This window comes from Chinchilla lanigera, unplaced genomic scaffold, assembly GCF_000276665.1.
Source record: "Chinchilla lanigera isolate Chin_1 unplaced genomic scaffold, ChiLan1.0 scaffold00145, whole genome shotgun sequence".
Classification (NCBI taxonomy): Eukaryota; Metazoa; Chordata; class Mammalia; order Rodentia; family Chinchillidae; genus Chinchilla; species Chinchilla lanigera.
Genome location: NW_004955546.1, coordinates 1046606 through 1061017, shown reverse-complemented (window position 1 = coordinate 1061017; position 14412 = coordinate 1046606). Strand labels below are relative to the sequence as shown.

Sequence of the window (14412 nt, the reverse complement as noted above, 5' to 3'; positions counted from 1 at the left end):
GCTCACTTTGTAGCCCAGGCTGGTCTCAAACTCACAACAATCCTCCTGCCTCAGCTTCCGAAGTGCTGGGATTACAGGCATGCGCCACCACACCCAGCCAGTTTTCTAATAAGAACAGACTAATCTGTTTTTTCTGGGAAGTACGTAAGAGGAAAGTTTTATTATACGTTAAATGGTATCATACAATGACGTGGATTTTTTTTCCAGTACTGAGGATTGAACCCAGGGTCTATGCACTGAGCTATGCTCTCTAGCCTTTTATTTTTTTATTTTCAGATAGGGTGTCACTAAGTTGACAAGGCTGGGCTCAAAGTTGCCATCCTCCTGGCTCAGTCTCCCAGACTGCTGGGATTGCAGGTATGTGCCACCATACTCAACTAGAAATTATTTTTTTAGAAAGGCTGTTTACAACTGGGTCAAAACATAGTATAATCATGAATAATGATCTATAAAGAAAATATAAGACCAGTTACTAAAATTTAAAGCTCTTCAAATATGCAATTAATTTCAGAGCTGATTGCTAGACTTTGAGTTTTAGCTATTAAAGACATTTCTGTTCTCATTTTTCTGTAGCTAACTTAAATAATCAAAAACTAGAGACAAAAACATTTATCTTTGATTAAATGAGGGAGCATTCCATGATGCCAAGCCACAAACACATGCATGTAGGTGCCTGTGTGTGCCAAGAGGCATGCGTGCTACTGCAGACCATATGTAGGCCAGGTAACCTACAAAGCTCTTTAGCAACTGGCATGGTCGAGTTGTGTATATTTTTAAAGCTGTACCATTTTAATGACAGAAAACTAAACATCATTCAATTTTTTTGTGTCTTTTTGTTGTTGTTTTGAGACAGTCTCCTTTGCAGTTCAGGCTGGCCTTAGACTCACTATGTAGTCCAGGCTGGTCTCAAACATGTGATGAGGAAAGTGGGCTGTGATTGTAGAGTCAGCTGACACCAGAGCGCCAAGAGGCAGGCAATTGCTACCATATCAGGAAGAGGCAGCAAATGCTCCTTAGCTGCCATCTTTGCCAACCACATGCTTTATTCCTTCAGTACACACCCTAACTCACATGTCCTGTGTGCCTCTGCCATGACTTAGAAGGCATTAGGACAACCTGGAGCCGAGCAATCAACATAAACTAGATTACAGCCACAGAATGGAGTGCTATTATTAAAGACGAGGTATAAAACTGATTAAATAGGTCCAAGAAATGGTACATGAAGAAAGGACTGTCTAATCAACTCTCACTTGTATGTATACAGGGCTGCATGTGTGTTTGTGTGGATCTGGGATAGGGCTCTTAGGGGGAACCAAGAGACAGGGCAGATCAAGGAAAGAGAAAATGTGCACAAAATGGACCCCACAACACAGCTGGAGTATTTCACCAAGCTTATGTGTATCTTACTAAAATCTTTAAAATATTTACATAAAAGGAATCTCTCTTATGCTTTCTAAGTTAAGAAATTATTACTATAGTGTTTCAATCATTTCTAAAGTACCAGGTTAGTATAAGTATGCCACTTTATATTGACAATAACATTACATGTTCAAAATCTGAATGGTGGCTGGGCATGACTATCATGGTGGCTGGTGCACACCTATAATACCTGCACTTGGGAGGCTGAAGCAGGAGGGTCATCACACGTTTGAGACCAGCCTGGACTACATAGTGAGTCCAAGGCCAGCCTAAACAGCAAAGGAGACTGTCTCAAAACAACAACAAAAAGACACAAAAAAACTGAATGATATTTAGTTTTCTGTCATTAAAATGGTACAGCTTTAAAAATTTACATGAGGGCTGGGGATATAGCTCAGCGGCACAGCACCTGCCTAGCAAGTGCAAGGTCCTGAGTTCAATTTCCGGTACCAAAAAAAAAAAAAAACTACATGAATTTTACTTCATGTTTTAAGTGTCTTCCTGGACCAAAGGACAAAATCTATAGCTCTCTATAACCAATCTGCTCTCTACAAGCAGCTGAAAAGGAAAACAAAATTAAAAACAAACAAAGCAACCCAAGATGTCTCTCATCCTGCCATACTAGTTTAACACTAATAATGGAATTATCAGAAATAACGATCACTACTTTCAAAATGCAATAAAGACCACACTTCCCATACATGTGCTGTGTAGCTAATAACAGTGTTACCACCAACTGAATGCCATCTACTGTATCCCTGATGATAATCACTATTTCTGTAATGACTACACATTTTTTTCCTTCAGCATGGATGAGTAATCCATCACACTATTGCAGGTCTCATCAAAAACCCAGGCTGCCCCAGTGACTTACCAAATCTGCAACTTTAGCCAGATCAATCATCATGTTGATGTCACACCCACATTCGATGAAGGTAAGCCTGCGCTTTTTACCTGTAAGTAGAAAGACAAAAACTACTTTCAAAAAATCCTGAGAAGACTCTATTTGTTAATGATATCATTTTTTTAACTGCATCCAATAAAATACCATATAAATTTATGGGAATACATGAAAGATTCTTTTACACAAGAAAACTAGTAAAATAAACTTCATGTTGGTTTTCTTGCTATGTTTTAACTCTAAAATAATACCAAGTAGCCGGGCATGGTGGCGCCCACCTATAATCCCAGCACTCAGGAGGCTGAGGCAAGAGGATCGTTATGAGTTTGCGACCAGCCTGAACTACACAGTGAACTCAAGGCCAGCCTGAACTGTGTAGTGAGACTCTACCTCAAAAAGACAAAGTAAAATAAAATAAAATAAAATAGAATAAAATAAAATAAAACCAAGTGTACCCAGGCAAATAAACGTGCTCACATAGGTAAAATTCTGATGACAGAGTTCATGACTATGAGCCTGCCTTTATCAAATATTTTCACACTCAGTATAACTAAAGAATCCTCAAACATAACACAACAGCTCCTGGAACAGTAATCATTTCTAAATTAAGGCAAAAAGTAAATGGTCAAAAAGTTAAGGATGCTTTAAAGATGAAGAAAAACTTCACCAGGTGTGGTAGCGGACACCTGTGATTCCACTTATGCAGGAAGCTGAAGCAGGATCACAAGTTAGACACACCCTGGGCAACTTAATAAGACCCTATCTTAAATAAAAAAGTTGGGAGTGTAGCTCAGTGGGAGAACACTTACCTAGTATGTGTAAGACTCTGGATTTAACCCCCACTACTGCCAAAGGAAAAAAAAAAAAGCTTCTATCTGACTACACTATTGTTATAACAATACATTTCAGATTTCATCATTGCCATTTTGGTAATTATTTGATTTTTCCCTCCAGCTTTTAAAGATCACCATTACCTAAAGCCGACAAATTCTCAAAGAAAAAGAAAGCTTCTTCTCATCTCCACAAGAATGCGGATTCAAGATGGCAAACAACTGTGGATGGTGCATATCCTTACTGTTAAATGGATATGCTCCCAGGAACTAGGCCTGTGAACAAGGAGCACCCCTGACCAAGTCAATGGAGCAGTCAAGTAAGGTGTATATTCACACTACTGTTCTTAGGAACTGAACCTTTTCTGATGCTACAGTCAATGCAGAAGCAGAAAAGTGACAATATTATGTGACAATATTATTTTAACCTTTTCTACTCATGAAAACAACAAACAAAGACATCCACGCCCCTCAAATGACACCTGCCACATCACTTCTGAGGCAGCAACCCCTACCTGACACGATAGTCACAGGGCCTCTGATTTCAGTCAACTTCTGCCTGGTGAAGTTCCGAATGAGGCACTGTATTAAAGTGCTCTTCCCAACTTTTGGAGGCCCCATTACCACTATCACTATTGGTGGGGGCTCTAGGGGAGTTCGGTCAACCACTGGAATGTGATGCTTTTTTGTCTTTAAATCCTGAGTCCTATTTGTAAAAAAAAAAAAAAGGAAATTCACTTTTATTTTACAAAAGGAATAAAAGGTCTCAACTTTAAAAGCAGATTTTATAGAAATCAGGTAATACATGAATACAATGAACTTATTAACCTCTGGCTCCAATCCAAACAACTGCTCTTCAATAAAGGTACAACAAAGTATACAAGTATATAGAGTTGAAAATTCAAAACATCCTAAATTTGATTGTTTTATGAGTTGATTTTAACAGTTTAAAACAAAATAAGAAACACTGAGGCAGTGTATCATAACAAATCAAAGCACAGGCTTTGGAGATAAATTTGGCCATTCCACTTACTGGTTATATTACTGGGGGTAAATGATTCTGAGCCTCAGATTTCTTATCCATAAAATTAGGGCAAGATGCTAGATGTTGTGGTACAAACCTATAATCCAAGAACTAAGGTAGGAGGCCAGCCTGGACTACCTAGTGAGTTCAAGGCCAGCCTGAACTGCATAGCAATATTCTGTCTCAAAAAAAAAAAAAAAAAAGAAAAAAAGAAAAGTAATTCTTTCTCTCTTAAGCCTGTTGGAAGAATTTAATTCAATAATATTTAAAGTATACTGGTGGATATATAACAAGGACTCCCTAAATAAAGTGGTATCTTTATTATTATAAATTTTAATTTTAGTATTTCAAACTATAACTAAAATTATATGATTTTTTAAAAAACACACATCACCACAGAGATTATGTTTGAAGTTTAGAAGCAAATTCCATAAATTCTATAAATTATTATCCCTTGTGCAAAAAAAAGTGCCAACCTGTTAGGAGATGCTAGAGTAAAGGCAGCATTTATGGAAAGGCTTCTCATATTTTGGTAAAATCCATAAGGCATGTATATGTCCTCAGAGCTGGATTAGACTCATGAAGCCAAATGTCATCTGTGAGACTCCTACCATTTAAGGAATACATAAAGAACCACCAGATCCCAGCTATACACACCTGTGAAACGACCGTGCCATACGCACAGCTGACTGGACTGCAAAAGCTTTGGGGTTTCTCTTCCGGGCATCTTCTTCGTCCCCAAGCTGAAGATCCCGCAGATGCCGTTTCTTTTTCTTCTCAGCTTTGGGCCCACTGTGTTTCTTTCTGTGTTTCTTCTGATCCTTCGTCTCCATAGTGGCGACTTGTCAACTCACAAGTAACTCGAACTAACATGGAAAGAGATGGGAAGGTGAGGGAAGTATTTTACAAATGGGGCAACACCAGAAAAAAACAGTAAATTTTATTCATTTCTTTAGTTAAAGGTGATTTATCTGTTCACCCAATAGAAGTAGAAACTGCTTAATACCATGCTCAATTTTACTTCTCTCTGCTGTATCATACAGTTACATGAGTTCTCTGTGCTAAGGCTCCCTTTTAAACTTCAGTTACTCTTTGTTCATCCTAACTGTCAACATCAGCAGGACGTGGGTGTGTGACGATGGAATATTTTCTACCTGTGCTTTTCTGTATAATAGCTATTAGTCACATGCGGTTACTGAGAATCTCAAGTGCACCTAAGGAAACTGAAAAAATGAATTTTTCATTTTAGTTAATTTTAAATTTAAATAGCAACAACAGCTAGTGGCTAACATACTGAACAGCACAGGTCTATGAAGTGGTTTCCTAACTTCAATTAAAACTTTAGTGAAAAGTCGAAAGCATATGAAAGACCGTCTAGCCTCCTATGCTGGCCAGACGCGGGGAGGGACACCCGTCTCTCGCGCGCTGGGGGCATCAGCGACCCGGGGTGCAGAGCCGAGAACCACCCTGCCGACTCGACAACGACCCCTCCGCCCCTCCCCCGCCGTCGGAGAAGCGTCTGCCCGGCAGAGGCTCTCTGGATCCGGGACCGACCAGAACTCACCACGCGCAGTCTCACGATCTACTCACGCCGTCACCTCAGCCGCTCAGCGACAGTTACTCAGTTGACAACAGTTATTGCTCAGGTCCGCATGGAGACCGCCGGAAACGGAAATTACCACCACCAGCCAAGTCGCCGGAGGGAAACGAGAGACTGAAGAAAGAGGCCCGTGGAGGGACGATTTTCAGGGGAGGGCCGGAAGTAGGTTCGTGATTGGCTGCGATCACGTTTAGGCCTCGCCCGCGCAGTTCTGCCTTCCTTGCAATATGGAGTCCAGCCCACAGTTCTGTGGCTGCGCCCCGGCGCCCTCCTGTCCTGGCTCCCTGCTGCGCGTCCCCCGACACTAGTTGTCAGCCCATGGCCTGGCTCAGACCTCAGAAGCGGTGAAGACTGCGCTCTAGGCCCCACGCAGAGGGGCCACTGCGTGCACGCCCCGAACCAGCGGCCGCCTGTCCATCTGGCCACTGCTCAGGTTGCCGCGCAGCCAGCCAGCCTGTTGCCAGCATCCGATCATACAGCACTCAGCTGCTGTATTTTTTTTCATGTCAAACTCCTGTTTCCTACACTTCTATGCTGTTGCATGTTTGCTTTCCTCCCCTGTGCAGCAAAATTTCATAAAAGAACTGCCAATGTAGTCTGGTTCCCCAGGGGAATGTTATTTTTCACTACTGGCGATGGAACTCACCAAATGTTCTGCCACTGAGCTACATCCTCATCCCCTTTTATTTTCAGACAGGATCTAAGTTGCCCACGTTAGGCTCAAACTCGCTCAGCCTCAGTAGCTGCAGTTACAGGCATGCTGCTACTATGCCTGATGTCCAGAGGGATTTTTAAAGGAAATGTGACTGTTCTGTGTCATGCAGGGTGGTCGGTACATGCTTGACCCCATCAAGCCCACAGAACCGTACATCATGAAGAATGGACCTCAGTATACGCAAAATCTAAAGATCAGCCAAGATGTCTTAGAATTGGGATGGAAGGATGTGAGAAAGACCCAATTGGACTCTTAACTGTAGGGCATGATCCCGCTGAAGGGGCAGATGGAAAAGGAACTGACTTTAGCTTTGGAAAAGGGTATTTTGACTAAAAATTGAAAGATTAAAGACAGAAGGAACTGTGCGTAAACACTACGCTCATTGATGAATGCTTCTCAGGCAGTGCATGCTAACATTCAGAAGCAGTGGGCTTTGTCCCAAAGTGAGCATGTGGGCACAGGTTGGCAAAAGCCAGAGTTCTCCCTGTTGGAGAGGAGCCACAGGTCAGCAAGGGGGCGGGACCGGAGGAGATACTGGTGCAGGTGGAGTGTAGATCCTTGAGTGTGTTGTGCATCCTAGTCCTGCCCACCTAGAGCCCTGGGTTGCTGAGCACCCAGCTCCCAGATTCTGGTTTCTTGTACCATTCTCTGGGATGTGAAACAGGGCTCCTTGGAGAAATGGCTGCTTTAGGGCTGGGGCAGGAAATGTGTAAGAAGCTGGGAGTATCTCTGGTGCTAGAGAGTCAGAAAATGCTGAAAACCAAAGTCTGTTGTGAAAGTTTGTTTTGGGAGTCAACTTGACTTGCTTAGGAGATGCCCAGGGACCTGGCAAAACATTATTCAGTGTATGTTTATAGTACAGTTAGAAATGAAAGAGTGGGTCCAGGAAGGTGTCTGGAAGAAGGTGGGATTCATGGGGGTTAGGAGGAGGGACTGTTGGGCAAGGTGAGGGTCCCCATGGTCTCTAAAAGGGAGAAGGGCTAAGGGGCACTATAAGAGGGCACTTTGCCCATAGGTAGGAGCTCTGGGCAGCATTTTGGGGAGCTGGTGGGGCTGCTCCAAAAGGTCTCTTCAGACCTGTCTGGGGCCCTGCATTCCTAAAATTTGGTGTTGGAAGAAAAGGACTGGTCAGAAACTAGGTAAGGGTCTTTGGTGGGTGGTGAGACTCACTTAGAAGCTAATTTGAGGTGTCAGGTAAAGTGTTGTCCTTTGGGGAGGGATTGATTTGGGTGAGATAGGTAGCACGTTTGTCCAAAGGCAGTGTAGGAAATGGGTGAACCCAAACTGCCTCATCTGTGTCTTAGGTTGTTCAGGCTGCTGTAACAACATACAGAAACCTTATAAACAATAGGAGTTTATTTCTTACACTTGTGGAGGCCAGGAAGTCCAATGAGTAGATTCTGTCTAGTGCAGGCCCCTTTCCTCTATCAGATAGTGTCTTCTTGCTGCATCTTTGTGTACTGGGAGGGAAGAACTCTAGTCTCTTCCACTCCTTGTAGGGGAACTATCCTCTTCTTGGGGGCACTCCATTTGTGACCTAATCACCCCGCAAACACCCCACCTCCTAACAGCATCTCATTTGGCCTCAATGTATAAATGAGGGGAGAGGGCCACAAACATTCAGTCCATGGCACTGTGTGACTTCCTGATGGCCAAAGTCGGGGTGAGAGAGAGACCTTCCCTCTCCTTCCTGGAAAGACACGGATCATGAGGGAAATCAGATCCTGGGTTCAAAGGGTGCTTGCTGAGCATTACTCCAACTCACATTTAATAGGTGGAAGACCTGAGGCCCCCAGGACAGGGCACCTGCTGGCCAAGGCTAGGCAGCAGCCAAGCCCATCTCCACTGTGAGGAGTGAAAACCGTGAGAGCACATGGCAATGTTGGTAATAGTAAGGTGACCTCTTCTGTGTATCCTTTCACCACTCACACCATGTATGAGCATGAGGAGGGAGAGGCACAGGCATGCTCTGACTGTCATCCAGTCAAGATGCCTGGCAGTGGTGCCTGGGCTGAGTCCAGGTGTGCAGCTCAAGCGGGAATGTTAGACCTCACACGGAGGGGCAGCCTTGATGAGGAAACAGTGCTTCATCTGGGAGCCCAGGACACTGTCTTCCCTGTAGCCCAAGTGCACTGGGTTAGTAGAGTAGGTTGCCAAGAGAATGAAGAAATAAATGCCTGGAGATGGCGTGAGAGACAAGGCATGTTAAAGTAATAGGGAAGTACAGGGTTAAGGGAGACTGACTAGCAGAAAAGGATAGAGTCCAGGGGCAGAGGGCTGGATAGTTTCCAGAAAGTACTAGGAATTGTGCCGTGGTGGTGAGCTGGACTAGTAATTACCAGAAGATCCAGTCATGACAAGCTGGACAAAATTTAAAAATGGTGTTTGAGGGACGTGATGTCAGATGTTCAAGTTTTTCTTGGGGATGATACAGAGACCAGCAACTATGAGGGGGATCCAGGAGGGGGATGATATGATTTCACAGGGAGGAAAAATGGATGAGTGCAAACTTCACAGAGGGGCTTGGTGTCACATCTCCCAGAACTCTCAGCCATCTTCCCCCGACCCCAGGTGTGCATCTAAATTTAGATGTATGTTCAGTCAGAATGAGGTCAGTTCTAGACAGCATTTTGAATTAAACCTTGTGCCCCTTAGTTTGCATTTCTAGTCTCATGGTATTGAACTGTTTTCACATATTTAACTTGGGCATTTTGTAATTACTTAACTGTCATGTTACATTCTTTGCCCACTTTTCTTTCCCTTTAAGAATTATATATTAAGATCTCCTGTTTACATCAAGGACTTTTACATAGTTCATTGAAGCTCTCCTTAGCCTATTGGGAGTTACAAATTTCTTATAGAACTTGATTCACATTCAGAAAAAATGTACTTTTCATTGTCGTACACCATCCAATTTCACACGCTTTTGGCCCATGTGCACCTACTATGGTTGAGCTCATAGGCTGTTTTAGAGTCTGCTGCTTGCACTTCAGGAGCATTCTGCAGGGAGAGGAGCCTGTGCCCAACCCCAGGGGCCCTATGAGCAGAAGGGGTAGCTCCCTGTGCACTTCCTGTTCCCAGACAGGGGCTAGGTGTTTCCAGCAGAGGGGCAGTGTGGGGAATGGGATGGTGTCAGTGAGCTCTGAGTCACCCGTGAGGCTGTTCTGCTGTCACAGAAGCCCCCAGTGTGGGCAGTGTCCTCACTAGGATGACAGAAGGTCTGACAGGGTGATTACATCATTATGAGTTTATGGTGGTGGGGCCAGGGTAGGGCAGGGGTACCTGGAACACAGTAACCTGCTCAGCTTCTACAGGGGCACACAGGTGCTCTTTGTAAAAGTAGGAGTATCCCGACAGCCTGGGGCCTCTGTATGCAGGAAAAGGACTGGTGCCACTCACAAAGTGGGAGTGAGCATAGCCCAGTGCTTGGCCATAAATTGAGGACAAGCCTCCTCTGAGCAATTGTGGAAACAGGCTGGAGAGGATGTGGAAAGGTGGGGGCACAGGGGCTGAGGGCTCCAGTGAGTCAGAAGATGGTGGTTCTCACATGCTAGTGTGGCTCAGAATCCCCTAGAGGCTCATTAAACATATTTCCTGAGTCTTGAGGGTCTGGCTCATCCTGAATCCCTACTTTCTACCGTCCCTTTCTGCCTCTGTGTAAGTAAGAAACCCACTTCCATAGCTTGCTATATTGTAGGGGGCAATGAATCTTAGCATATTATTTTAGATAAAATAGTTTTGGTAAAAGCCTACATGGTGCCTTGGGAGGCCTCCCGGGACAGTGTAAGAGCTAATTCCCCAGATCAACACTGCCCAGGAATGTCTCCCCAAGATAAGGGGGCGCCTAGGCCTAGGTGACCCTCCGTGACCCTGCCTGGGCAGTGCCATCTCCTGGCCCTAGGTAAACATTGTAACCACAAAGGAAACATATGGTTATCTAAAGGGGGACATATAAAACAGAGTACAGAAAGTATATATCACTGTGGTTGGGCTCATGACCGGAGCCTGACCCGGTCACATGGCACAAGGAAAACAACATATGGCCTGGGCTACAACATTCCTTTCTGTTACCATGGAAACCAAAAATGTGTATAACCTGGGAACAAAGACAGGTCCACGCCCACTTCCCGGACTTGCAAGTCGGGATGAGAGGTGACGGTCTAAATTAAAACTTTGTCTGTTCTCTTTGGTCTCTTGCAGAATACAGCCCGAATTTTTGCCGTAACAATATATATGTTGTCTCACCAGACTCAGGAAGTACAGCCATGCAGCACTAAAGGACAAGGACACATTCTGAGAAATGTGTTCTCTTAGGATTTGTTATGATGTGAACATGAGGGAGTGGATGTGCACAGACCTAGATGGCATGGCCTACTGCACACCTATGCTATATGGCAGATGGGGTGTGGCCTACTGCTCCTGGGGCTGTGATGAACAAAACTCTCAAGTTATGAAGTGCAAGAGAAAATGATGCCACTGAGAGTCACAAAAAACATGAGAAAACATCAGGGAATTGCCTTGGCACTGGTCTTGGCAGTGACTTTTTAGATGATACTAAAAGTACAGGCAATAAAAGCAAAAATGTGTAAGATTACAGTAAACCACAAATATTTTATACAGCAACAGAATGAAAAAGGAGATCCAAAGACTGGGGGAAAATATTTGCAATCCCTGTATATAATAAATGGCTAACATCTAAAAAGATAAGGAACCCTTGTAACTCAACAGCAGGAAAACAACCTAACTAAAAGTGGGCAAAGGAGACGTTTCTCTGAAGAAGATACACAAATATGGCCAAAAGATATATAAAAAAGTGCTCAGGAGTACTCATCAGGGAAATGCACTCAAACCCCCAGTAAGCCATCACCTCCCACACTGGTTAGGAAGTCTATTATTGAAAAGACTAAAGATAACAAGTGTTGAGGATGTGGTGATAAAAGAGCCTCTGTATACTGTTGGTGGGAATGTAAATTAGTAGAGCCATGTGGAAAATGTCAGAGAGCCCCTCAAAACATGAAACATAGAACTACCCATATAATCCAGCAGTCCCACCTCAGGTATAGAGCCAAACTGAACTGATGTGAAATCAGGATCGCAAAGAGATATATATCTGCACTCATGGTTGTTATGGTTTATGTCTGTGTGTCCCCTCCAAAGCCTCATGCGACCATGGGGCAGGCTATTAGAGTTGAATGATTGTGGGTGTGAGAGCTACACCCACCCTGGGGTAGACAGTTTGCATATGTAAGGGAGAGGAAAAGAGTGCTTGAGGCCATTCCTCCCCCATTTCGCCCTGGTGTGTGCTTGCTGTTTAGCTGTTGTGCTGCCACCCTGAGAGGTAGTTCTTTGCCATATGCCACTCTGCCTTATAATCTGCCAAGTACGGACTGAAACTTCCACAAACTGTAAGCGAAATAAACCTTTCCTTCCTTAATTTTGGGCAACAGGTATTTTGTCTCAGCAGCGAGAAAAAAAGTAACCAAGACAATGGTCAATGCAGTATTCCTCAAAATAGTCAAGATAGGAAAACAACAAAAGTATCCATCAGTGAATGGCTGGATAAAGAAAATGTGCCATATTCACACAATAGAATATCATTCAATCTTTAAGAAAGAAAATCCTGCTGTTTGTAGCATCAGTAAACCTAGAAGACATTATGCTAACTGAAAAAAATCAGGCACAGAAAGACTAACACTGCATGATTCCATTTACAGAGGATGGAAAAGACTCAGTTTATAGAAGCAGAGTAGAATGGTTGCTGCCAGGAGTTAGGGAGAAGAATAAATAGGGTCCAAGGGTATGAAGTTTCAGTTAGGCAGGATAAATAACAAGATCTAATATACAGCACAATGTGTGGTTATTAACACGTTATTGTGTACTTGCAGTTTTTAGAAAGCAGACCTTACAAATTTTCACCAAAAAAATGAGGTGAAAAATATGTTAATTACCCCGATTTTTAGAATCATTTCAGAAACATTATGTTTTATTTCATAAGTATAGATAAATATACTTAACTTTTGTCAATTATAACTCATTAAAGCTGGAAAAAACTTGTTACATAAAGCCTGACAAAGTGGTTAATGATTATTCCCAGTGTTTCTTCACTTAGTCCAACTTTGCCTATTCTTTTTCTTCTCTTTTTTTTTTTTTTTGTTTTTGTTTTTGTTTTTGAAACAAGGTCACACTATGTAGCCCAAGCTGGCCTTGAACTCACAGTGATCCTCCTGCCTCAGCTTCCCAAGTGCTAGGATTACAGGTGTGTGCCACTGTGCCTGGGAAATTTTTCCTGTTCTTAAATCTAAAACTAAAGGGTACCTACATATCCCCATAATCAACACCCAGTATTACTAAATTTACTGTTGCTATTCCATCAACAACTGGTAAATATTTTGCTCTTACAGATTGGCTAACATGTTCTGTTCAGGCCCATTTCAACAGCCTCTCAGCCGAAGTTTGTCTCCACCTCTGCAGGGACACAACGCTGCTTTTCTAGGATACCCTTGGCCCGCCTCAACAGCTTTGCCAGAACATACCCTCTTTGCAGACAAGGTTTCCACTGCATCTGCCTTCTCCAAGAGTACAGGTGTGACAGAACAGTGACAACTTCCTCCTCCAGTGGGGTTCATTATGGGTCCAAAACCTTCGAGTCTTTTTGGGTTCTGATGGCAACATATGAGTTTTACTTACTGATGAAATAGTAAGCACTCCTATTAGTGCCATCTGAGACCCCTTTCCTGCAGACACCCTGGCAACCTCTTCTTAGCACTCGTGGAGTCTCTGGACCAGTGGTTGCCCTAGGGCTTCTGACACAAGAAAGTGCCCCTCTCTGCTCCACTCTGGATGCCACTAAAACAATAATAGCTGACTCTGCAGAACTATCCCAGCAGTAGAGGCTAAGTACGCTTGGGGTCATGGACCAGCACCCCACAAGCACAGCATAGCTACCAAAGCCTGTTCAATATGGAGAACAGCCAAACCCTGCACTGTCTGGTGAATCTGAAGACCCTATTTTCCAACAAGGTCACATTCTGAGGCTCTGGATGGGTGTGGATTTTTGGAGGACACCATTTGCTGAGTACACTATTTTTATCTCTCGATTTGGTCCATCTGTAGGTATGGTATAATTTAAAATCTGTAGGCATGGTACAACTTAAAATACTTTTTTATAATCCTTTTAACATTAAGCGGGTCAGAAGTGATGGCTCCTCTTTTATTCTCGATGCTACAATGTGTATCTTTGCTGTTCTTTGTTAGCCTGGCTACAGGTCTATAGGTTTTATCAATCTTTTTTAAATAATAAGCTTTTGTTTTCTTTGATTTCTCTGTGTTCAATTTCATTGATTTTGCTATATTTTTATTATTATGTGCTTGCTTTGGGTCTGAAATGTCTACTTTTTCTAGTTTCCTAAAGTTGATACTTGATTATTGATTTTAGATTTTTCTTCTTTTCTAATGCATATATTTAATGCCTTTCATGTCTTTATGAGCTGTGATCAAAACTACAGTAAATGTACCCGCTGAAAGATGAGCTCATGAAAACATGACAAGGAATGCACCAACACAGAGTGAATGCACCAACAAAAAGACAAGCTTGTAAAAACACCACAGTGTATCCTTATCCACTTTCTCACCAGATCTGGCACCGTTCAACTTCTGGCTCTTCCCCAAAGTCAAAATGACCACAAAAGGCAAAAGTTTTGGATCAATTCAAGACATTGAGGCAACCAAAACAGTGCAATTAAACCAAAGTTCCTCACGAAAGAGGAACCACCAGAACTACTTTAGAAAGAGGCAAGAACAATGCGATAATCTGTTCAAAGCAAAGAGGAATATTTTTTTTATTTATTTTAAAGAATAAAAGAAGGATAACATAATAATAGGGGGGACTTAGCAAATTACAGACAAAATGGTAAGAAATTATCA

The 14412-nt window shown here is 42.9% G+C and overlaps 1 protein-coding gene across 3 annotated transcripts in view; it reads right to left on the bottom strand.

Annotated features, from left to right (window-relative positions):
* Positions 1-6810, bottom strand: part of Bms1 (BMS1 ribosome biogenesis factor) — a 34841-nt gene extending 28031 nt beyond the window's left edge. The window contains exons 1-4 of one of the 3 annotated variants that reach the window (XM_005411758.2): positions 5739-6810; positions 4832-5040; positions 3666-3856; positions 2294-2373 (exon numbers count right to left, since the gene is read on the bottom strand). In XM_005411758.2, coding sequence (XP_005411815.1) covers positions 2294-2373; positions 3666-3856; positions 4832-5007 — 447 coding nt within the window. In that variant the 5' untranslated portion in view covers positions 5008-5040; positions 5739-6810. Of the gene's footprint in view, positions 1-2293; positions 2374-3665; positions 3857-4831; positions 5041-5180; positions 5685-5738 lie in introns of those variants that run through there. The other 2 variants (XM_005411761.2, XM_005411759.2) reach the window with 2 other exon arrangements.
* Positions 6811-14412: the final 7602 nt, after the last annotated feature.